Genomic DNA, 24,962 nt, shown 5'->3' with positions numbered 1-24,962 from the left:
GTATTATCCTTGATAGTTTAGTATTGAACTGTACATGACAATCTAGCAATTACTGCTGGTGAGATTAGCAGATGAATAGTTTAGTTCAGACATTGAACTGCATCTTTTAAATGGGTTAAAACTCTGTAAAAATAACAAAGGAATAAAATTTCATTTAAATTTGCCCATTCATAACAACAGTAATTGTTAGGTTTATATCTGAAAAACATTTTTGTTTAAAAACAAATTGTTTATTTTATAAGTATAAACTTTGCAAAATTGTACTTATTACAGTATTTTGCACATTTAAATTACATGACTTGTAGCAACAAGTTTGCTAAGGATTATTTATTTTAAAAATTATAGCTGCGTCGTACAGGATATTAGAATAACATGCTGCATCATATGACAAGATTGTTCCCTTCAAATCCTCAATTAGTATGAATTTAGGCAATTTATCAGTGAATTGGCACCTCCCCACAGGAGGAAAAAAGTTGGACTAAATCAATCTGTATTAATTTTGTGCACTTCCTAGTCTCAAGTGTCTGCATACCCCTCAAACGCAAAATAAAAGATACGTGGGAAATATAAAAGAGGAAGAGAAAAAAGATAGCTATAAACTCTTTACAGACCCTTGAGTTTGAAGGAAAAAAAGAGTTAAACAAACTGTTAAAGCCTACAGGAATAAACTTCTCATGAAACTCTGAAACTATTGATTAGTGATTGAACTGCTTTAAAGCATGGAAAGACATCTAGAAAAAAAAACTGAATGCTATATTAAACTCTAACAGATGTTGAATACACTGACCTAGGAAGTAATCACAATGCATGAAAGTAGATTTTGGTTTCAGCATGCTAAGAGAAAAATAAATTATTTTTCAATCTGTAAATTGAACTTTATTTAGTGGAATTGTATTTTCATTGTTTAACTAATAAACTAGGTGCTACTTTGTTTCCTGTAGCCAGTTATTTATCATAGCCACTTTTTGTTTTCATGTGCTGCACCATGCAGCCTTCACATTTAGGCAAGTTTCAGTTAGTGTTCATTTTACCTTATGTTTATTTCAAATCACTTATACTAAATGGCCTCAATGTTTGGATTTGGGATTCATCCACCAAAGACGCATTAACACTAACAGCGGTAATTTCTTAACCTCTGGGCCCATAAAAATCAAATGGCATGCACCAGTGAATAAAGAAAATTGGCAAAAAAGATCAAAAGGGAGTTGAATTAATTTTTTAATGCGTGGAGTTATCATGATCTTGAATACATTGTTTAAAAGAGTGGTGGAAGCAGATTCAATATTAACTTTCAAGACTGAATTGAATGTATACTTGAAAAGGGAAACTATGTGCTGCAATGGGCAAGTGCAGGGGACTGTGACTAATTGGATAGCTTCATCTAAGAGCTGGCACAGGCACGATGGGCTGAATGGTCTTCTGCACTTTAATATTTTGTAAAATGTAAGGACAAGTAGCACTGATTTGCTCGGGCTTACAGGGTTAGATTGCCAGGACATGAGGGTTGAATGTTCTGCAATTTAGACAACACTGATTTACAAGATATTTGAAATAATAATGTTAATGCAGCTTTTAGAAATGTTGTTCCTTTTTCTTCCAGAGATGATTGGAAACGATATAAGCTCAGGCGACTTTACTTCATTTGGGTGTGCAAGGAAATTCAATCCTTTCTCTGGTTTGCAGATCTGCTCTGTATTTTACATGACAAGGTAAGACCAGATGGGTAAGTCAAGCAACAGATATCCTTGTTTGTGCTATGCAGGGTAAAGGCTACCATTAGTCTATTCAATTTTTCTGAGGAACATGAGCTGGATTTGTTTTCAGAGATTTCATGTCATGCTAGATTAAAGACTAACCAGTAGTTTGGATTTGGCTAGAACTGGTATTATTCCAACTAGAGTGTTGTATGATATTTTATCAGACTTTAACATCCTGTGTTTAAATATTACAGCAGCCTCATTCAAAATCTGAAGAAGTTTCTTCAGAATTCCACGGTGCGCCATAAGTTACTATAGTTTTAGTTTGATTTAAAACTAAGCAAATGGCAAACACCCAAATAAAAATAAAAACTATGACTGTGAAAAGGACAGGACAGACCTGAACTATCCCCTCAATTTATATTGCAAAAGCTTACTTTTGTATTAAAGGGACCAGTAACTCCAGAGGTAAATAAAGTACTGTAGAGTACTAATTTGAAGGTGTCTTTTTATATCTTGTCAGGACAGGTTTACTAAAATAATCACAATTTAATGACTCATCTGTTATTTTTAGTCCATCGTTTGCTCAGTTAAATAAAGAATTAAATGTGTTGTATTTGCTAATAGCCATGGGGATCCCTTGAGAGTACGCTGCTTCTTACAATCAGTTATGGTAACTGATCATAAGTTCTGACTTTTCTTTATTTCATAAGCATTCTGTGCAATGTTTTCCTTAGTTCAGCTTTAATAACCCATGTGCTGTGAAAAGCCTGTATTTTGTGTGATGCCCCTTTAAGACCAAATTGGGCTGGGAAGTATCTTTGAAAGAGGGTTAATTAGTTTTCTGATTATGACATCATTAGGCTCCAAATATTCCCATGTGACCTGTGGTTGCCACGGGGAAGAACAGTTAAGAAGTAAAGAATAAATGGAAAGTTAATTGCAGTGGGGTTGGGTCAGCCTGTTGTTTTCCGGTTTGGCAGTTTAGAACACAGAGAATTTGTACAAAGAGAAAAGAAGCAAGTCTCTCTCTGAATGGAACAGTTTTCTCTTTAGTGGCCTTCAAACAGATCCTGGCATTGAAGCAGGTCTCTGAGAATAGAGTAGAGATTGTATCACTCTGTGTGTTATACAATTGGAAAGGACAGAACACTAAAGACAGGAAAGGTAAGGGATTGTGGATTGGACAACACTTATTCTGCTGTTGAAGTGGTGCCTGGCCCCTCCAGACTGTCTAAAGGCATCAGAGAAGGGAGTCTCTGGGAATTCTGTGCCACCACGGCTGTTGTGACCTGACTGAGAGGGAGTTGGTAAATGTGTCTTGTCAGTGGTAACTATGTCAGAGGAGCTTGGATAGAAATAGTTGTTAGTGAATGAACCTCAAGGGTTGAAACAATTGAATGGGAAGTGAGAGATCCTACATAGCAGAGATCAAGCTGGAAGGGTAGTTAGATTGCACATAGTGCTTCATTTGTACAGCAAGTAATAACAATGACTGAGATGAGGAGAACATTTTTATCAGGGCTGCTAGCCTGTGGAATTCTCTTCCCAAGAGAACAGTGGAAGCAGGGTCATTGAATATTTTTAAGGCTGAATTGAATAAATTCTTGACTGAGAAGGGAGTCAAAGGTTTTAGGGTACACACAGGAAAGTAGAGTTGAGACCATAATCAGATGAGCCATGATCTTATCAAATGTCAAAGCAGGCTTGAGGGGCCAAATGGCCTACTCCTGCTCTGAATTCTTGTAACTTGAGGCAATTATCTTTGTTGTATATTTACAAAAAAACTGCGGATGCTGGAAATCCAAAACAAAAACAGAATTACCTGGAAAAACTCAGCAGGTCTGGCAGCATCGACGGAGAAGAAAAGAGTTGACGTTTCGAGTCCTCATGACCCTTCGACAGTTCTGTTGAAGGGTCATGAAGACTCGAAACGTCAACTCTTTTCTTCTCCGCCGATGCTGCCAGACCTGCTGAGTTTTTCCAGGTAATTCTGTTTTTATCTTTGTTGTATAGACTATTTAAAGTGAAATTTACTTTTTTATTTGAAATATCCTTTGCCTGGTAATTAATTACATTGATTTTAGTTAGTTTGTTATAGTAAAAATTCTAAAAAGACAAACCTTGTCTATCAGTTTTCTTTCCTTTGGCTTTGTGGGGATTGCTTTTTCAAAAAGTTATCAGTCTCCATGAGGATTGTAACACAGCATAGGTCACTATAAGTGTTTTTCAATAAAATATCTTTATTGTCAGAAAAGATTGGCTCGAGTATATGCTTATAAATTGTTCCACTTATAAGTATGTTGCATATATTCACTTTACTTCATGCAATAAAGCTGACCAGTCAGCAAAGAGAGGCTAAGTGAAATTATCAGTGTAATTCTAGTAAAAACACTATGGCTGGGATTTTCCGTGCCCGCCGGCATTGGGCGTGTTTGGTGGTCTGAGCGGACAGTATGGCGTGATCGGTTTAACGACGGCGTGAAACCAGTTTGTGATCATCCACTCACCCCACCGACGGCAGGTCGCATTTCCTGCCATTAGCCGTTGGGACCCTCAGTATAATACATCTGCATATCATTATTAGGCTTGCCTGCCGAAATTGTCCCCTCCCCCTACCTACTGGATCATTCGTCCACGTCGGCAAGAAAGCACACCGATGTGTTTCACAACAGCATATAAAAGGCGTGCACTTGGCGGGCTGCACTTTGAGGGGAGCTTGGAGGTGAGTTCACAGCAACGCCAGGGTTGCCTGTTGGAAGTCAAGCTTGAGGCACGTTTGGGGCGGGGGGACCAAGGGCTGCCTTGCGCTTGAGGTGACTGGGATGGGGGGGGGGACGCAACAAGGGCTGCCTTGTGATTTAGGTGACTTGGTGGGAGGCCAAGTACTGCCTTGCGGTTGAATATAGTGCACAAGCATTCGGGGTGGGGGGATAGGATAGGTGAGGGAAAGGCCATGCATTAGGGAAACCTTATATAAAGTGACCATACCTCAGCAACTAAGACAATTTAAATGCAGCCATTCATATGATTGGAGTTGGGCTTCTAGCTTATCTGCCCACTCAAGTAACGCAGAGGCATCAAAGCGCCACCAAGTGCTCCAAAGCTTTTCACCCCTCGAGCACAGATTGCAAAGTAATGGGAGTTTTAGTGGACTGCAGAACAATGTTGTACAATCTCTTTGCTACAGCTGGCTATGGAGCAGCCACTGGTGGAGGCGCTCACAGTTCCTTGCAACGTCAGCATCCCAGTTTGGACCAATCTCTCCTATGGTTCAAGCTAACGGTGCTGCCTTGCACCACGGGTTAGGAGAATGCCTGCCTCTGAGCTGAGAACACAGTATGCAGTCCAATGGGCAAGGCTGCTGCCAATCACTCGGGTGGAGTGGGGCAGAGGTGGATGGGGTTTCAGGCAGCCATGCAGCACATTAATCCCTGGCCATCCAAGTGGTGGCCAGCACTTTCCATGATACGTTAAGGGACCGTCACACTTAACCAGGACAGCTTAGTACATCCATGCTAACCCATGTATCTCTCTTTCATCCTGCAGGAGGAGTACATCAGGATCATGGAGCCTGGTGAGCTAGCTGTAAGCCTTGTGGCTTATAGAGTGTGAAGACAATGGAGGGGATAGCGACAGAGGCACCTGGCTGTGCAGAGGGGAGAGCAGCACCCTCGGGAAGAAGGAGCAGCTGGGGCTTCCACACACAGTCCGAAGAGCCACAGTGAGCTGTCACTGGTCAGTGCTTAGCAACACCCAGAGTCTGTAGATGCTGCCTGTCATTCCTGCAGATGACCAAGAACCAGTGTCACTGAAGAATGCGCATGTCTAGGGAACTGGTCAGTCATATCCGCCAGCTACTGCAAGATTTGGCACCACTGGGACATGGAGGGCATCCACTGCCAGTGGCTGTGAAAGTGACTGTGGCGCTCAATTTTTATGCCAGTGGCTTCTTTCAGGGCTCCACGGGTGACCTCTATGGGATCTCACAAACCTCCACCGACAAATGCATCCATGAGGTCATGGGCGCCATTGTCACGAAAGTACACAACATTGTGCATTTTGCCCAGGACCAGGACAGTTGGGATGCAAGAGAAATTGGATTTGCCCAGATCTTGGGTTTCCAGCAGGTGCAGGGCGCCATCGACTACACTCACGTGGCGCTCAGATCTTCATCACAACACGCGGTGAACTATATCAACTGCAAGGGATTCCATTCGCTCAGTATATAGCTGGTGTGCGACCACCAGAAATGCATCCTGCAGGTCTGTGCACTGTTTCCAGGGAGAGTGCACGGCTTCTATATTCTTAGTCAGTCACAGGTCCCTGATGTCTTCCAGGGTCCACAGAAGCTGCAGAGATGACTCCTCGGGGACGAGGGCTACCTGCAGAGGACGCCGCTGATGACACCCGTGCAACAGCCTCAGACTGCGGCAGAGCGAAGGTATAACGAGGCTCATGCAGCAGCTCATATCTTGGTGGAGCAAACCATTAGGATGCTGAAAATGACATTCCGGTGCCTAGACCGGTCTGGTGGAACCCTGCCATATAGTCCATAGACGGTGTCACAGATCGTCATCATCTGCTGTGCCCTTTACAACCTGGTGTTGCAACAGGGAGCGGAGTTGGCTGAGGAGCTGATGAAGGAGCTGGAAGTCTCCTTGGATGAGTAGGACACCAACAGGGGGGAGGGTGAGGAGGTCCTTGAAAGCAGCGACGATGCGGATGAGGCCCTTGCATTGGCCAGACTAGGCAGGAGCACTCAGGAGGCCCTCTTGGCTGCTAGATTTGTGGAGGATGATGACGACATGCAGTGAGGAGACCCCACAGATCCTTGCATTACATCTGTGAACGTTTGATTCCGGTCTGGTTTAGGGCAACGCGCACACCCTCTGTGAAAATGCTCCTGTCATGGAGATGCATTGGAGGCTCTCATAGCTGCTCAATTGGAGGAGGATGATGACAATATGCAGTAAGGACACTCCATAGATCTTCACATAGCCTCTGAAAATGCCTGACTCCTGTCTGGGCAAGCTCAGCTCATTTATGCTCTGTGATCAGGGTCATATCATAGAGATGCAGCCATAAAACTTTAGAAGCATCTGATCCTTTGTCAGTCTTCAGCACCTGAGCCCTCCAGGAGCATAGTGTCACTGGTCACAGATGCTGAAGAGATGGAGGCCAGCCCCACCTTAAAGGTACTGAGAGCACACAGACAGGATGCCAGAACTCTGTGACACTTGCCCACTACATTCTGGCAGCATTGACAAGCACCATCGAGGTGCAGGTATCAGTAATGTGTCCAGGGAGTGTGAGGCTGGACCATCACTTTGGTCTGGAGGCTGCAGAAAGCACAGGGAAGAGGCCCTGGACTGAGACACCTGCCTTTATCTCGTGCAGAAACGTTTCACATCTGAGTGACACGAACACTGCTCATCAGAACAAGGAGCCATAGGCAGGGAGACATCCTTGGGAGTTTATTGACAATAGTGAACAGCATGCGCAAGTGATTAACATCCGTGCCCAGGCTGTGCAAATCCAAAAAGAGTTACATCTTCTTAACCTTCCTAACCCTGCCTCCACATCTTGGTGCTTCCCAGATATTCACAGTGGAGATGGAGGCAGCCTGCTGACTGCTACACCTTGTCTGTGATGACCTTGGCAGACGTCCTCTGGAGCGCCGAGACTTGGAAGGCTCTGTCCTGCTTTCTTGATCCTGCTGTGAGGCAGTGGCACCCTCCTTGGCCTGTCAAGCTGGAGCTGCTGAAGTCACAGGAAGAGGGGATTTGGATGGGCCAGACACACCCAGATTCACCTGGATGGATGGCCCTAGGGGGACAGCTATTGATCCTCCTCCCTATTGGTGCCCAAGGATCCCAGGCTGACTTTTGAGGAGAAGGGGTAGCTGGAATGAGACCGAGCTGCCCCACTTCCCTCCCGCATACACATTGCTGGAGGTCAACTATGGCATCAGTGACATAGTTGAGTCCATGCAACCATGCAGGGGCGACGTCCCAGACAAGGTCTTCATGGTGGCCGCCATTCTACCAGTGTTGACCTCAGTGCATTGGCATTGCCAGCATTATCACCTCAGCCTGAAGGCGGAAGGACTCCTCCATCGTGCCTTGCAATCTGAAGAGTGCAGCAGACATCCTTCCAGATGTTACCAAGCTTTCCTTTGCAGCTCCAGCAACTGTGACATGACTGAATCCAGAGGTTCGTCATCTGACTTGGACTCAGCAAATTTCTGGCACCCAGCAGTCCTCTGAGTACTGGAGACCTGGGAAGTCTCTGCCGCATTGTTGTGGATCAGGCAATGTGATGTGCTCACCAGATTGTGATCCCAAGGCTATTCTAAAGTATGTCCCACCGAGGTGTGTGTTTCTGCATTGATGGAGGATGTGGATGAGCACTGTGACCGGACTTCGAGGGGGGTGCCTTCAGATTCCTCTTCAGAGGTTTCTTCGGGGCTTGATTGGTGGCCCTGGGCCATGGACACCTTCGGCTGTTTCCCAGATGTGTTTGCAGAAGCAAAGAGAGATAATTAGTGCACGGCATATCACTCACAGCATGGTTGTCTGATGGATGTCGCACTGCTGGACCCTCACTTGGTAGAACACTGCCGAACTCACTGTCAGCACAGGACCAATCCAAATTGTCTCCAGCCAGCTAAATGGCTTTGTTTTCAAAGTCCGGGAGGACCTTTCTTTCAGGGATTCCTCCACCGGTCTGCAACCTCTCCCAGTTATGTCCTGCATGAATAGAGATGGAAAGAGTGTAAGCTGGACGGCTGCCAGGCCAGATGATAAGTATGCCTGTCATGTGTGGGTGGTGAGTGGTCCTTGGACAGGATGAGGACCGTGAAGGTATGTGTGAGAGACAGTGAATGGTGATGTCCCTAGAACTGGCAGTGAGTGAGATCCCTGTGAATGTGTGAGGATGATGAGAAGAGTGACTTACCCTGGTGGAATGGAGATCAATCATCCTGTAGTGGCACTGGGTGGCTGTCCTCTTGTGAAGGGTGTTGGCGCTGACCACAGCTGCCACTGCCTGCCAAGTGTAGTTGGTCACGCTGCTGCTCATCTTGCGGCAAGACCGGGGGTAGAGGATATCGCATTGGGCCTCCATGGCATCCAAAAGGTGTTCCAGTGACACGTCGCTAAATCTGAGGACTGCAGTCTTCTTGCTTTTCGTGGACTCTTCCCTACAGTAGTCATAGCCTGGAAGCACTGAAATGTGTGTGTGCAGCTGCACTTTAAATATGGTGCCGACTTGTTTTCCGGGAATGAATAAATAATATGACGGGTTTGGGATGATTCGACATGAAAACCCGCCCGCTATCGCACTTAGTGCAAGTCTGGGACGATTCCGCCCTATGAGTGGCTCAGTGGCACTTTCATCTGAGACCTTGCTTTAAATTCAACCTGTAATGATGATTCATTGGTTCAGTCAGAATAAGAAAAATGATCCTGACCAGCTTGAGGCCAGTTTATAATGGCTGTAGCATCACAATATAAAACAATCCATTCTAGACAAACAATGTGGGGTTTTTTTTTTGCTAATACTTGGCAGAAAATCAGGACACCTTTCTGAATGTACAAAAAGATTAACACATATCACACAACTTTGCAAATAGGAACTTCTAATCTGATATTTGCCAGGGAAATTTAAATTTCTTAATCACAAGCCCAATGATAGTCTTAATGTAAGCAAAGCAGACAAATAACCTGCCCTCAGCCTGTGGGTAGGTCAGTAAAATCCTTGAAGGAGGCTACATGCCTTCATTTTACCTAAATTTATATTCGTAAATAATGCAGGCTGGGTTTCCCAGTGTTTCAAAATCCCGCAATCTCGAACTGCTAACTAACTCCACCTCCCCGCGATCTCCAATTACTCACACTTCCCAGGATCTCCAATTTCAACGCCCCACCCACCAGTACCTCTGACTTAACTGCCATGTGGTACCTGGCTGCTTCCCCCCAGCCCCCGGCAACTAGCCTGATCAATCAAGCTAGCTGTCAAATGGGAAACCTTTCAAAAAGTTTTAAAATGGAACCTACAGTTAAATTCATAATTCCTAGGATTCCCATTTGTAACCACCCCCTACTCCACCCATCCCCTGACTTCTCTTCTGAACTCCCAAGTAAACATCTGAGTCTAAGACTCCAACTTTTGGAAATGACAGGTTCATTCATGGGAAGTCAAAGTGGTGAGCAGAATCACTTTGAAATGGCAAAGGAATTTGGGGAAATGTACCCAGTTTTTTGCCAGCTTGTATCCATAACACAAAAATGTTCCTATTTGGTGCAAAATGACAAGCTGACACAGGCCCGAATGGCAGATATGAGTAATGGAAAACACATTGTTGGGATAAAGTTGAGGGAGCTGTACTTTGTGTCTAAATGTTTTAACTTGACCTGAGGGGTATTTGCACTTTTTAAAATTGAGAAATAAAGATAGTGTCAAGGGCCAAATTGTGGTTAAACACATGGTTAAAAAGAATAAAAAGGAAGGCAAGGTAAATCAGGTAGTAGTGATGAGGTTATGTAACAGTTGGCTTTTAAAATTCTGAAGATTGTAAGCGAGAAGGAAGAATGGAAAATTAGGGTCTACACAGTGATGCAGCTGGGAAAGAAACTGATAAAATATGAGACTTTAAAATTTGTGTTTAATTTAGCTTATTCAGGATCTAGGGAGGAAGTAAAAAATGTAGGATGTGATACTTACAACTTAGAAGAAACAAGGGAAGAGGTTCTGGGGCAGACTGAGCATGATATTAATGATCAAACCAAAAGAAAAAGAGGAGTTATGACAGAGAGAGAGAGAATTCAGCAAATTTGATGTTGTCACCACGTGCCTGAAAGGGAAAGTGTTCAATTTTTCAGCATTGATAACCCACAACCTGATGTTTACAATCATTCACCAAAGGGTATTGGACACATTCTTTCTGCAAGAAATTGTTTGTGGCATTATTCATTTTCATACCCAAGTATTAAGTGAGCAATTCAAAGTTCCCTTTATTGTAATAATCATTCTAGTGGATTCCTATCCTGATATCATTGGAGCTGTCAATCCCTCTTTCTCTGTGCTGCACTACTTATGTTTTCAAAGTTAGTCAATTAAATCTGTCCAAACTGCTGGGAAACTTGCCTTTTAGTTATGCTGTCTTAATTGATTTTGACTGGGCTATTTCTCCATTTCCAGCTTTGGCAGGAGAACCGACCAGACTACTTGAACATCCAGCTGTACCTCAGTCGAACAAATGGGATACAGGTAATTTAAAGTTGGTTGCATTTCAGATGACTTTGCTCATTTATGTTTATTTTGTTCCAATCATTCTCATGCATCAATTCACAACGTTTTCCTTGCTCGAGGAAATCTTTAAAATCCCTTCTGATCCTACTTGATCTGAGGCCGGTTTGCCTTTTTTTAAACTGAGAAATTGAGATGAAGGTCCCGGAGTGTGGTCCACAAGGTTGAAAAGAATAATAAGTTAGTAATGATGAGGTTATTTCACAGTTAGCTTTTAGAGGCAGAATTTTCCATGCCTGCTGGAGTCAGGCATGCTTGGCAGTGTGTGTGGGCAATATGGGACAAAACCAAAAATTGGTTTCATGACATTGTGAAATCAGTTTGCAATCGTCCACTTTACCCATCAATGGTAGGCTGCGTTTCCCACTGTCAGATGTCGGGAACCTCATTGTAATACATCTGCATATCGTTATAAGCCCAGCCCACTAGAATCATCCCCACACGCTGGATCATCTGAGCACATCAACATGATTGACCGCTGATGTGTTTCACAACTGTACATAAGCGATGTGAAGCTGGCAAGCTGCGCTTCGCTTGGGACTTTGAAGTTGTTTGCCTACATTGCTTCGGGCAGCATTCACAGTCATCAGCACCAGGCTTCGCAGACAGCATCACATCACTTTTAGTGAGGCTCTGGGGCCAGTCTCTACCTACCAGACCTACCAGCCATAAGGCTACAGGGCTAGGGTTTCCTTGGGGAATGGGGAGAAGTGGCCTCAGGCAAGGAAAGAGGCTGCAAGGTGAGGGCTGTACTGGGGGATAGGGTATCCCAGGGTGTGTGTGGGAACAAGTTGATCTGTGCAAGTGGCCCTAAGATGGTGAAGGCTGAGGAGGCAGTCTTCAGAGATTAGGCCAGATGGAGATGGGAGGGTGTGTGAGAGATTGAGTGGCGATGTCCCTTGATCTGGCAATGAGTGAGATGCCAGTGAATATGTGATGGGCTTGAGTGTGTGAATTTAGAATGATGAGATATAATGGACTGGTCAGGTGGGCAGAGCAGTGGCGCATGGAATTCAATCCAGAAAAGTGTGAGGTAATGCACAGGGCAAGGGATTGCACTATGAATGGTAGGACCCTGGAAAGTACTGAAGATCTGAGGAACCTGGTGTGTGCATATCCACAGATCCCTGAGGGTAGCAGGGCAGGTAGATAAGGTGGTTAAGAAGGCATATGGGATACTTGCCTTTATTAGCCAAGGCATAGAATATAAGAGCAGGGAGGTTATGCTGGAATTGTATAAAATGCTGGTTATGCCACAACTGGAGTACTGCATGCAGTTCTGGTCTTATAGGAAGGATGTGACTTCACTGGAGAGGGTGCAGAGGAGATGTACCAGGATGGCTGCCTGGGCTGGAGGTTCTGAGCTGTGAGAAAAGATTGGATAGGCTGGAGTTGTTTTCCTTGGAGCAGCGAAGGTTGAGAGGGAACCTGACAGAGGTGTATATGATTATGGAGGGCATAGATAGGGTGGACAGGAAGGCACTTTTTCCATTAGTGGGTCAATAACCAGGGGGCCTAGATTAAAGGTAAGAGATAGAAGGCTTAAGAGGGGAATTGAGGAGAAATGTTTTCACCTAAAGGGTGGTTGGAGCCTGGAACTCACTCCTTGAAAGGGGGTTGAGTCAGAAACTCATAACATTTAAGAAGTATTTAGGTATTCACTTGCATTGCCAGAGCCTCCAGGGCTATGGGCCATGCACTGGAAAATGGGATTAGTGTAGTCAGATCTTTGTTGACCAGCATGGACACAATGGACCGAAAGGCCTCCTTCTGCAAACGTGGTTACCTTATACTGGCAGCATGGATGAAATCATTCATCCTCAGTCTGGGTTGAATGGCCAACTGATCACCACTGTCATTGCCTAGCAAGCTGGAGTGGTAATGTTGTTGCTCCCCCTGCGGCCATTTGGAGTTGAGGACATCACGGCAGGCCTCCATGGTGTCCAAAAGGCACTCGAGGAATGCATCACCAAACTGGGGGTCTTCAGTCCTCTTGCCTTTCGGGTCCATGTCTTCTTTGCAGCAGCTCTGGGCTGGAAGCACGGAGATGTGTGCGCATAGCTGCAATTTAAATGTGGCACTCGACATGATGAAGCAGTGGGGTGGAGGGCGAAGCTGAGCCTGCCTGCCATTGAAACAGCATGTTTCCCAGGAATGCACAATTAATGAGACTGGATTGGGACGATATGGCTTGAAAAACCGCCATCATGGCCAGTGAGGAAAACATTCTTTTCCCCACCCACTACTGCACTTAGTTCAAATCTAGGGGGTTCCACCCTAAGATTCTGAAGATTATAACTGCCCTTAATTTTATTGCAATTTATTCAAATGTGTTCATTATAAATCAGCTATACATGCAATTATGTATTTTTTGTCACATCCACTATCTTTAATTAGAATTGATTTTTATCATTCCTGGATGGCTAAAAACAAAAATAATTCCTAATCTCTTGCTTAAGAAGAAATTCAATTAGACATTGCAAAGCCTAAGTCTAGTCTAGCTGTAGTCTACAAATACTAGGTTGTTTGCCGACTCTGACACACTCTATTTCTTACCTGTTAACACTTTTTACACCTGTAATATAATATTATGTTGCCTTATTAGCACTCAAATTAACTGCATAGCCATTCAAAAAAACATTCAGATTTTGGATGTGTCCAGTTTTTGGATGTATCAATAAAGGATGTTTGTCCTGTATCCCCAGTATCGGACAGCCTGCATACGAGTCTTAACAGAAGTGGCGGCACAGATAGTAGATGCATTGGTTATAATCTTCCGAAATTCCTTTGATCCTGGAAGGGTCCCAGTGGATTGGAAAACAGCTAATGTAACACATTTATTCCAGAAAGCAGGGAGGTAGAAAGCAGGAAAAATCTGTCATGGGGTAGTGCTAGAATCAAGGAGGTATAGCAGGATACTTAAAAAATTATGATATGATCAGACAGTTTTGTGAAAGGGAAATCATGTATAACTAATCTATTAAAGAGTTTTGATGAAATAACATTCAAAGTTGATAAAGGTGACCTGGTAGATGTGGTGTACTTCGATTCCAAAAGGCATTTGATAAGGTGCCACACCAAAGAGCAAGAGCAGCAAGATAAGAGCATATGGTGTACGGAGTAGCATATTGACATGGATGAAGGATTGGTAACAGGACAATAGGGCAGCAATTTCCCCCCATTGGGGGGGGGGGCGGTGGGGTGGTGGGGGTGTTGTGCGGGGGTGGGCGCGAACCCGACCAGGGCTGTGCCACCATTTTATGTGGGCAGGCCAATTAAGGCCCGCTCAGCGTGATGCGCATCCGGAAGCGCTGAGTGCTCCCTGTGTGGTCGGTGGAGGGATTTCCTGAGTCGGGGCCTGCGCTCTTTCACGTAGAAATTACCCTGAGGCACAGATTAGGCAGATTAGTTTAAAGTTTAAACACTTAAATAAAAGAAAGAAAATATTTTAAGACATGTCGCCTCATGTGACAGTGTCACATGAGCTGGGACATGTCAGTGAATTTTTTCAAGATTTTTAATTTAATTAATAAGCCCTTCATGAAACCTCATCCTGCCTGTAGATGAGCTTTCATGGAAAATGTGAAGGTCGCCTGGGCTCTTTGCCTGCCTGGCAACTTTAAAGTTGATGAACCGCCTTTTAATTGGCTTAATGACTATTTAGATGCCTTTAATAGGCCTTTGACAGCACACCCGCTGAACTAATATGATGTGCGGTGATGTCAGGACGCCCACCCGACATCACCGTGCGTCATTTTACACATCGGCGTGTGGGCCCAGCCCCCGCTGGCCCACCTGACAATTCTTCCCATAGAGTAGGAAAAAATGGGTCTTTTCCGAATTGGAAGCTGTAACTAGTGGAATGCCGCAGGGATCAGTGCTGGGCTCCCAACTATTTACAATCTATATCAATGATTTGGATGAAGGGACCGAATATATGGTAGCTAAATTTGCCGATGACACAAAGGTAGATAGAAAAGTAACTTGTCAAGAGGAGGTAGGGAGATTACAAAGGGACATAGACAGGTTAAGGAGTGGGCAAACATTTGGCAGATGGATTATAACATGGTAAATGTGAACTTGTCCATTTTGGCAGGAAGAATAGAAAGGCAGCATACTATTTAAATGGAGAGACTGCAGAATTCAGTGGTACAGAGAGATTTGGGTGTCCTGGTACATAAATTACATAAAGTTAGTATGCAAGTACAGCAAGTGATTAGGAAGCAAATGGAATGTTGGCATTTATTTCAAGAGGAATGGAATATAAAAGCGGAGAAGCTTTACAGCAGCTATACAGGGCCTTGATGAGACCACATCTGAAGTGCGGTGAACAATTTTGGTCTACTTATTTGAAATAAGATATAATTGCTTTAGAAGCAGTTCAGAGAAGATTGATTTGACTCATTCCTGGAATGAAGGGCTCATCTTATGAAGAAAGGTTGAACAGGTTAGGCCTATATCCATTGGAGTTTAGAAGAATGAGAGGTGATCTTATTGAAACATATAAGAGGACTGAATAGGGTGGATACCGGGAGGATGCTTCCTCTTGTGGAGGAAAATAGAACTCGGAGATGTAGTTTAAAAATAAGAGGTCTCCATTTTAAGGCAAAACCAAGGAGAATTATTTTTCTCTGAGTTTCATTAGAGGGTAGAATTCTCTTCCCCAGAAGGTAGTGGAAGCTGGGTACTTAAATTTATTCAAGGCTGAGTTAGACAGACTTTTGTTAGACAAGGGAGTCAAGGGTAATAGGGTGCGGACAGGAAAGTGGAGCTGAGAACACAACCAGATTAGCCATGATCTTATTAAATGGTGGAGTAGGTCTGTGTGCACCTCCAGGACTGGTCTGCTGGATGTGACTCTCCAGGAGAGTCACCAATATCTTAATGGAGGAGGCCATTTCCTCTGCTGATCAGAGGAAAATGGCAGTGCTCATGGCCTGGATAGACTCCTCCACTGTCCAAGAAAGGATGCGCATGCCCTCTGGAATCCCCAGCAGATCTTCATGCACCTCACGCTGTACATCCAGCATCTGCTGCTTTACTGCGGACCCCTGCAACACCATCAGCCTGGCGTTCAGCATGGGTCTGCCCTGTCATATTCCTCTGACGTGAGTGGTCTCGGCTGTAACAACCTCCAACAGCTGCTCACCCATGGTTGTGGTGCTCTCTCCAGGTTGTGACCCTGAATCTAATTCTGAATAGATACCCACTAACGTGGGAGTATCTGCACTGGTGGAGCTGAGTGATGTGATGCTGCATCCTCTGAAGTTCGCTCCTTTTAAGAGCTAGTTCACTCTGAGGTCTTCCTCAGAGGTGGACAACTGTCTCCTAGAGATTGCAGTTCTCTGGTCTTGTGGAAGACCTGGATGCAAGAACAAAGAAGAAAGATCAAAAGGTTTTTCCCTTCCAAACCCGATCCTCAGATCGATGCATATACAGCGGAGGCAACAGGAGCACCTTCCCCTGTGCTTGCCCAAGGCTTCCTCATGCCCAGTCATGAGGCTACTCACCTTCCTGCACTTGAACTCCTGTCTCACCATCGGAGATGGAGAGGCTGCCATGATCCCTTTTCTGTTCCAGAGCCTCATCTTCCATGGATGTGAGGATGGCGAGAAGTTAGACCCCACCGCCAATCTGGGCCCATTCTTTAGCATTGTAACTTCTCTTATCCTGCAGGAGTAAAGAAGAACAATGTTAGTTGCCCGACAAAGACGTGGACGATGCCTGAGCAGGTGGCATTGTGGCTGTTCATTTTGGGCTCCCTTGAATATATCTTGAATTTGGCCAATCTGGAATGACCTTGTAAGAATCCCCACTGACAGAAGTGCATCTATTGACTAAGCTGCATCTATTTCTCTTACAGGAGCTCCTGTGGCCTGATCCCATTAATGCTGACTGGGTGGGGTCTTCACACCCAACAATCGCACCCTTGTACAATGTCATTTGCAAACTCCTAAGGGAACCGGGTTATGGGATACTCACCCTGGAGGAACGGAGAAAGATATTCAAGCTCTTGTGGCACTGTAGCCCAGTTCTCCAGATGACCTCATGTCTACTGACCTCCTCTGCAATCTCCGCTTGATTAGGCAGGGGCGTTTACTCCCATCCCTGAGACCTCCTCACTTTCCTGAGTAGCCTGGAGAAGAACCTGCAGGGAGTCGTTACTGAACAAAGGGGCCTCCCAGGACCTTCCTTCAGGCATGCCAACAAATGTCTCATTCCTCCAGTCTTCACAATGTCTGCTTCACTGACCAATAGACCTTCTCACACCGGCAGGGCTGGATTGCTAACTATGGCTTCAGGGCAGGCTCAAGCTGGACTGCTGGCTATGGCTTCAGGGCAGGTTGGGCCTGGATTGCTGGCTTTGGCATCAGGGCTGTCTTGGTATTCATGGCAGTCTTCAGCTGTAATCCGAGGGTGCTGACAGCCCTTTAAAAATGGCACTAGCACCTTCAGCTGTAGCCTCACTGCCCATCTCCATTCCAGGAATGGTCATTCCCCCTGCCCCTCCACCCTGCTCTGCCTGCTGGCAGTTAATTGACTGGTCGCAGTGAGATAACATTTCATTTGGGGATTGCGTTGTGAGCCCCAGCAGCACCTCCTTCTGGTCCCGCTTGGGTCTCCACAGAAAACCCCGTCCATAGTTAGGACAGTTGCCCAGGTATCTCGAAGGCTTTTTGTTAGTCTGATGAATTTTACTTATTATTATGATTTTTTTGATTTGAACTTTCCAAGATTGGTGAGTATGGTGAGTTTTAAGAGCTAGTTCACTCATCTGGAATATTGTATTATAAATACAAGAGGCTCACACGTTGCTCTATTTACCATAATCCCCTCAACTCACCTACCAACAGTGTCGTTCAGCTGCAACTCATACCTCACATTCATAGCTTCACCTCATCCTCGCAAACCTAGCACAGCTGCAAACCATACACTCATATCTCACAGCTTTCACGGACTACCAGCTAATCAACTATGACAGGTACAACACTCACTGCTGCACCACACTCACTGCTGCACTTCCCTCTGTCTTGCAGGCTAGGGTGGCCGTTACTCAGAGAGAGAAGCACCCAAGCGGTGGGTGTCAGGCTCAACTGCATGACCTCGTGTCACGGAGAAAATGGTTCTGGAAATCATTGAGTGACCACGATTAATACCATGGCCAGTGGCAAGGCCGGAAACATAAAGGATGACATTATGTTCCAACTAATTCACTTCCTTCTCATTCCACAATATCTTCTGGTTTACACACTGCAGATGGTTTATCCATGCACCAATTGCTTTCTGGCCATTCCCTTACCGCAACCATCTTGCTGCCTTAATGCTTTCAAAAACCTGCTGTCTGGCCAGGCGTTGATATGGGAGGCTGAAGTCCTAGAGGAACAAGAGACTAATGAAGAAGAAACATGGTCACTGGATCTCATATTTACAGCCACCGTCTTTGATACTGACATTGTATTTCAGAAGGTAGTATAGAGGTAGAATCTGCATATGGTGAATCACTGGACATGAATGGCTTGCAGCCAGGGCAGGGAATAAGAATAGTATGCATGCTGCAGAGGACTCAGATGAGGACTTTGATGGGGTGGCATAAAGAAAAAGGCTGATGGACATGCACACAGAAAAGCTTGGTGCATTGGCTGGCCTGCCAGAAAGGCTGTGTCCAAGGAACTTGGAGGAGTCCGGCTCAAATTTGGCACAGGGCTTCCCACAGAGCAGGGAGCTCATCCTGTCCGGCATGGAAGTGGTGGTCAACATCATGAGAATAATTGCTGACCCAAACCATGATGACCAATGTCTTAGCTTCCATTGCAGCACAGCCAGAAACCACCCAACACCTGAATGCTGCAATGAAACTTCAGACTAAGGTTATGAAATCTCAGCATGGTGCCATCCAGGCTCAGACTGCAGATGGCAGCATTCAAAGTAACTTAGAGTTTCACTGCAGTCCACCAATCTGTTCTCCAGCAGATTAATAGAATTGCTGAGCCTTTGTTCTGGCAGGAGAGCCCAGTGGTTTCATGGGGCCCGAACATTTTGTCCTCTCCTAGGGTGACAACATTTAAGTTCCTACTGACTCTTGCTGTTGCCCATCAGCCAGACAGCCCAGACTGCTGCCACCTATGCTGAGATCGTGTAGTCTGAAGCTGAGTCTTCTAGGCTTGGAGCTGTTTGACCATATCCTTGAAGGCCAAGTGCAAAACTGCATTGAAAGTCATTAGCCTTTCACTAACCATGCTGCAGCCACTAAAATAGCCCTGCATAGAAACACTAGGACAGGCAAAAGCACCTGCAATAATGGTACTAAGGGAATGTACAAGGATGATTAGTTAACATTTGTATGGAAAGTTGGATGTTTTGTTGGATAAAGTTGATGTGGAATGGCTATTTTGTGATGGCTTTCATTTCAGCATTCTGATCAGAGGTTGCTTTAATGGGTTGTAATGGAATGATGGTTGAACAATGTTAAACCAAGGACCTGAGGCATCATTCACAGAAACGGGAGTCAAATGAAACACTCATGGGCAACTGGTCCAGATGTGTGTTTGCTGATTGCAAACCTCCTCCTGAGCTGCTCACTGAATCCCTGGTGGCAAAGGTTGTGCCATAATGATGGTCAGGTTGTGGTAGATGCAGCAGGCCACCACGAAATTGGACAGCCATTCTGCTCAGTATAAAGGTTCCTTCAGTATGATTGAGACAGTGAAACCTTTGCTGCATCCAGTCGATGATGTTTCTTGTGACAGCATGGCTCTTGTTATATGAATGCAGGACATATTTGGTTGGATTGCTGAGAGGAATCATCAGCCAGGTGTAGAGCGTATAGCCCTTGTTGCTCAGTGGTCATCCTCTGGTTTGATGTGGTGTCTGAAAGATTGATGTAACATTAAACTGTTGCAGAATACATGTATTATGTCTGCTGCCAGCATAGGGGGCATTCACCAGCATGATGTGCTGAGCATGGTTACAAATCAATTGCATATTCAGTGAGTTGTAACCTTTGCGGTTTTGGTACAGCTCAGTATCGAAACATGGCAGCTGCAAAGCCACTTTTGTATTTCGATAGCACCCTGCACAATAGGGAAGCCTGCTATCCTTCATCTGCTTCTCTCTGTTTAAAGAAAACTCATTAAAAGTCTCCCCTCTGGTCATAGACTCTCTGACATCTCTCTGATTTAACAATGGATGGCAAACTGGGAGATGGTAAATGTGCTGCCAGTTCCAGCTTGCCAGGATCCTGATGCCTAGAAATTCAAGGCCACTGTCACCTTCACAGCCACTGGCAGCACCAGCCTTGCCCTGCTCTAAAGCTGTTGGTCTGGTTTCAAGAAGTGGTAGAGATTTTTGAGCACCTTGTTGGTGAATCGCAGATGCCGAACACACTGCTCCTCATTTAGATGGAGATAAGATAATTGCTCCCAGAAGATTCTAGGTGAATATAGCCTCCAAGTGAAAACCCATCTTCCCCTGTTCCTTCTCTGTCAATAGCTTGTCGTTTTGTTGCCTTTCCAACATCTCTCTCTCACATTGCATTACAAGGAGTACTACTAAAGCCCACATGACTGGGAGCAAATGGCCTGATCAGAACCCTTCCAGCTACAACCACTTCCTTTTCCACGTGGACCACATGCAGCACCAGTCCCTGCAGAGTTCATCAACTGTAAACAACTCCTCAAGCTATTCAGCACTTCCACAAACTCAAACCGAGCCAGTAGAAAGTAATCAGTAAGTCCCTGGAAGTTGTAATGATCCCTTTAAATAGTGCATATGGTGGAGGTGGTGCTTCTTGCTGCTGAACACATGTTCAATTGTGTGTGTTTAAGAGAGGGCTTTAGCTAGAGCAGGGATTCAAAATTCTTGCATCAAATCAGCACGAGACACTGACTGACTCCATTATTTGTCGACTCTGCATACCTCCAACACATGCTCTTCATGGCTGCACTAACACCCTCACACAGGTAGCTCTTGGTGTGAGCAATGCGAGAAGTGAGCGCAAGCAGCACCGGTATTTTGGACTAAAATGGCAGCCCTGGCACCGAAACCATGGAGCCAAATTTTGCAGCCCTAATATTTTCCTCCGCTTCCTGCTCTCCTCTCCTTTTGTTTTTACACTAGCTGGGCTATGTTTTCATTGATGCTAAAAGCTTAAGCTGAAGTCACTCACTGTATACCTCTAGCACAGACAGGTTATACCGGGAATCACCAGATGATGGTCAGGAGATCCGTAATTGATGATTTGCCCCCTGCCTTCCTAACTTAGAAAGACTTTCCTAGAACAGATTGGAATTGAACTTAGGATGTTCTTGGTCTGTACAGATCAGTTTGAATCTGGACAAATCATTTATCTTTATTTTTAAATCATATGAAAAATTGACAGAAGTTGTTGTCTTACTTTTATTTATTAAAACTGAGGGATAAGGTGGAGTTTTGGGGTAGCATACTGTGCTTTTGCTCTGGATGGGGTCTAAATTCAGACTTAGCTGATAAAGTCTCCTCTCTCTGGTGCCTGTAAACGTCCCTCATGAAATATGTCTGGGCAGTTACAACCCAATTCCTCAGGGATGAGGGCCTATAGCACCAAACTTCCCAGAGTCTGGCAATAGATTGACAGCCTCGCTTGTGAAACTGTAAAGATAGCCAATGTGGGAAACATAAATTGTCGCATTCATGCATAGAGTGCTTTTTTGAGATTAAAAGTGAATCTGTGCTGGAAATCTGAAATGAAGTAAGAAAACTATAGAACACACAGCAAGCCTGACAGCAACAGAAGGAGATAGTCAAGTTAACTTTGGAACAATGACCCTTTTTTGACAGTCTAGACGTGTGCTGCATTTTTTTTGTTTCACTGTCCTGTGAAGGTGATGATAGGTTAACATTTCAGCAAATTCGATGATGGTCTAACCAGAAATATTAACCTGTCTTTTCTCTTTCAGATATTGACTCATCTACTGCACATTACAATATTTAGTGTTTATTAGTTTTCTTCTGTAATTCCTAGGAATGTAAGAACAGGAGTAGGCCATTTAACCCCTTCAATTTGCTAATGGCTCATCCATAACTCACCTCCATTAAAATGCTTTTGTTCCATATCCCTTGACACTCTTAACCAATAAAAATCTAGGATTCTTCATCTTGAAAATTTTAATTCACCCAGCATACACTGCCTTTTGGGGGAACAAGGTCCAGATTTCCACTGCACTTTGTGTGAGGGGAAAGAAGCTTCCTGGTGCCATTTCAGTTGGCCTGGTTTTGATTATAAAATAATTCCTCCTTGTGGGATGTGGTGTGAGTAAGAAATGAGAAGAAATGATCCCTCTTTAATGGTTCAGTCATGTGTAATGCTAAAGGCTCCAAATCACATGGCAATAAAACTAAATGTGATCATCCTTTGTGAAAAAACAGGATAATAACATTTGGAATGTAACTGATGTTTGTAGATCTTTGAAAATCTGATCTCTTTTCTCAATCAGTTATTTTTGTTTACCTTGTTTTCTGTTTTATTTACTTTCTGTAGAATTTAAATGGAGAAAAATATCAAGCACTGAATTCAAGGCTTATTATTGGAAAACCTCGTTTGAAACTTCTGTTTGGAGAAATAGCCAAATGCAATAGACAGTGAGTAACTGTTAAGTTTCTGGATGTTGCAAGAAGGTGAAAGCAGAAAATTTCAGTTGCTGTGGTGTGTCATTTGTATGCTCTAAAGTACCGTAGCAGACTATAGGATACTACTTGTAGTCAGATGCTGGCTTGAACACTAAGTACCAAGTTACTGGAACGCTAAGAGAACCACATTCAGCCTTTGACATGGCGCACATCTTTTGTGCTTCCTGTAAGTAGTTAATGAGCAGGGTTTTACAGTCAGCGGCAAAGCAAGAGCATGCACTGTTGACCACGAAGAAAGCTGCTCACAAAGATTTAATGAGCTTGTGGTGGGAATTGGCCTTTTCCCGATGGTAGTTTAAATCTGGTGCCAAGTCAGAGGGATATGTTGGTGCGCAGCAACAGCGATGTCAACAGTCAATCGATCAAATAATGAAAACAGTTTCACACACAAATCAGGAAGTTTAATACCCTTAAAATCCTTCACTTTTAACTTCAATTTTCAGATTTCTAAATAAATGGATGATTTTATTAAAATAGAAACAGATTTTTAAAAAATTGACTTTATGAGTAAAACTTTTAGCTCGGCGGATGGGCGCGTACCCGACCTGTTCGAAAGTAAAATAATGCATGTTGATGTCGGGCAAGTGACCCGATGTCAACGTGCAGTCACACGATATTGCATTTGGCGGGCATACCCGGAATTAAGGCCATTAAAGGAGCAGTTAAATAGAACTTTTGCTGCCTATCCAACCTTACAGTTGGTGGGCAGGCAAAAAGGCCAAGCAGCCTTTGCACTTTTTAGGAAACCTCATCACGGATGGGATGAGGTTCCCGAAAGCAAATAAAAATAAAATTAACATTTTTAAGTGTAATTTATAACATGTCCCTGCTCATATGACAGAGTCACGAGGGGACATGTTTTATTACATTTTTAAATTCTTCATTACTTTTTTATATAACTCTTCAGCTCCCTGAGGCAGCTCTGTGCCTCAGGGAGATTATGAAGCACACACTCACACGCACACGCTAAGTTCACAATTGCCCCGCTCGCACTCCTCCCCTCGCTCGCACAGGCAGCACTGAGTGCTGCCTCTCGTGTTTCACGCTGAGCAGGCCTTAATTGGCCTGCCACCGTGAAATTGCCTTCTGTCCCTGATCACGGTCGGCTTCCTGTCTGCCCCCGCCAGGCCCGCCCAACAAGGGCAATATTCTGCCCTATGTTTGTAAAAATGTGGATCTTTTATCATTGTGAAGAAATGACATTCCACGAATATAAAATCAACTGTTCAGAGCCAGTAAGGGTATTTAATAGTAGTTATGAAGTTAGTGCATCATTAAAACCCAGTTACATTTCATTCAACAAGCTGTAACTTTTTCAAGGGTTTTTTTATAGTGAGACTAACGGTGTTAAAGCGGAGGGTCTCATTAATTCATGTTTGCAAGGAGGCACTGTTCTGTGGGAACCTCTACAGCGTACCCTAGAAGAAGCTTAGACTCACTGACAACAACTTTTGGATTTCCATGGTATCCTGTGCATGCCTGAATTCCCAAAATGCTGTCAGTTTCAGTGGACTATTTATGGCGAACACTGATAGTTTTACCATCAGTACTACAGCAGAACCCAGGCCATGGCTTCAATTGTGAAGGCTTAGGAACAGAACCAGGCCATTTAGTCCTTTGATCTTGTTCAGCCAATCAATTAAACCATAATTGATCTATTCCTCAATTCCATTCACCAACCTTTGATTCATACCAAAGAAAAATCTATCAATGTTGGTCTTCGATATCAATTAACTCAAATCCACAGCTTTTGCACGAAAGAGTTCCAGATTTTAACTTCCCCTTGTGTGGGAAAGGTGTTTCCTAATTTCACTCCTGAACAGTATAGCTTTAATTTAAAGGTGAAAATCCTTTGTTATTAGTTTTCACAAAATGCTTACAGATGAGCAAGACCCAATTTTAATACGTTAATCCAGAAAAACCCATTGCTGCACCCAGTTGTTCCTTAAATGGTTCCAGGATTTCCACATCCTCTATTCCACCCATAAATCAATTCCAATTACCGATCACACTCTTTATGAAGACCCTCTTGATATCAGTCCCACTGTGATCTATTACTGTTTGATGTGGTGTCCCATTGTACTATTTATATTGTTTGATGTAAAGTATTATTCTGGACACACTGATGTTATGCTCTGACCAGAGCAGCGTAGAGTTTGCTCATGACATCATCTGCTTTGTATTCCAATTTTTTGGGTGTGTAATTCAACATTCTATTGGCTATTTTGATTGCTGTTGTGCATTGGCTGGACATAGTGTTGTGTTTACTGTGACTTTTAGGTTATTTTC

The 24,962-nt window shown here is 44.1% G+C and overlaps 1 protein-coding gene across 3 annotated transcripts in view; it reads left to right on the top strand.

Annotated features, from left to right (window-relative positions):
• The window catches only part of LOC121284481 (NADPH oxidase 4), a 213,785-nt gene that overhangs the window by 186,688 nt on the left and 2,135 nt on the right, over nucleotides 1-24,962 (top strand). For all 3 annotated transcript variants that reach the window (XM_041199998.1, XM_041199999.1, XM_041200000.1), the window contains 3 exons: nucleotides 1,601-1,709; nucleotides 10,902-10,970; nucleotides 22,525-22,625. In XM_041199998.1, coding sequence (XP_041055932.1) covers nucleotides 1,601-1,709; nucleotides 10,902-10,970; nucleotides 22,525-22,625 — 279 coding nt within the window. The remainder of the gene's footprint in view (nucleotides 1-1,600; nucleotides 1,710-10,901; nucleotides 10,971-22,524; nucleotides 22,626-24,962) is intronic.

Source organism: Carcharodon carcharias, chromosome 11 (assembly GCF_017639515.1).
Source record: "Carcharodon carcharias isolate sCarCar2 chromosome 11, sCarCar2.pri, whole genome shotgun sequence".
In the NCBI taxonomy this organism is placed as follows: Eukaryota; Metazoa; Chordata; class Chondrichthyes; order Lamniformes; family Lamnidae; genus Carcharodon; species Carcharodon carcharias.
This window is presented reverse-complemented; position numbering and strand designations above follow the sequence as displayed.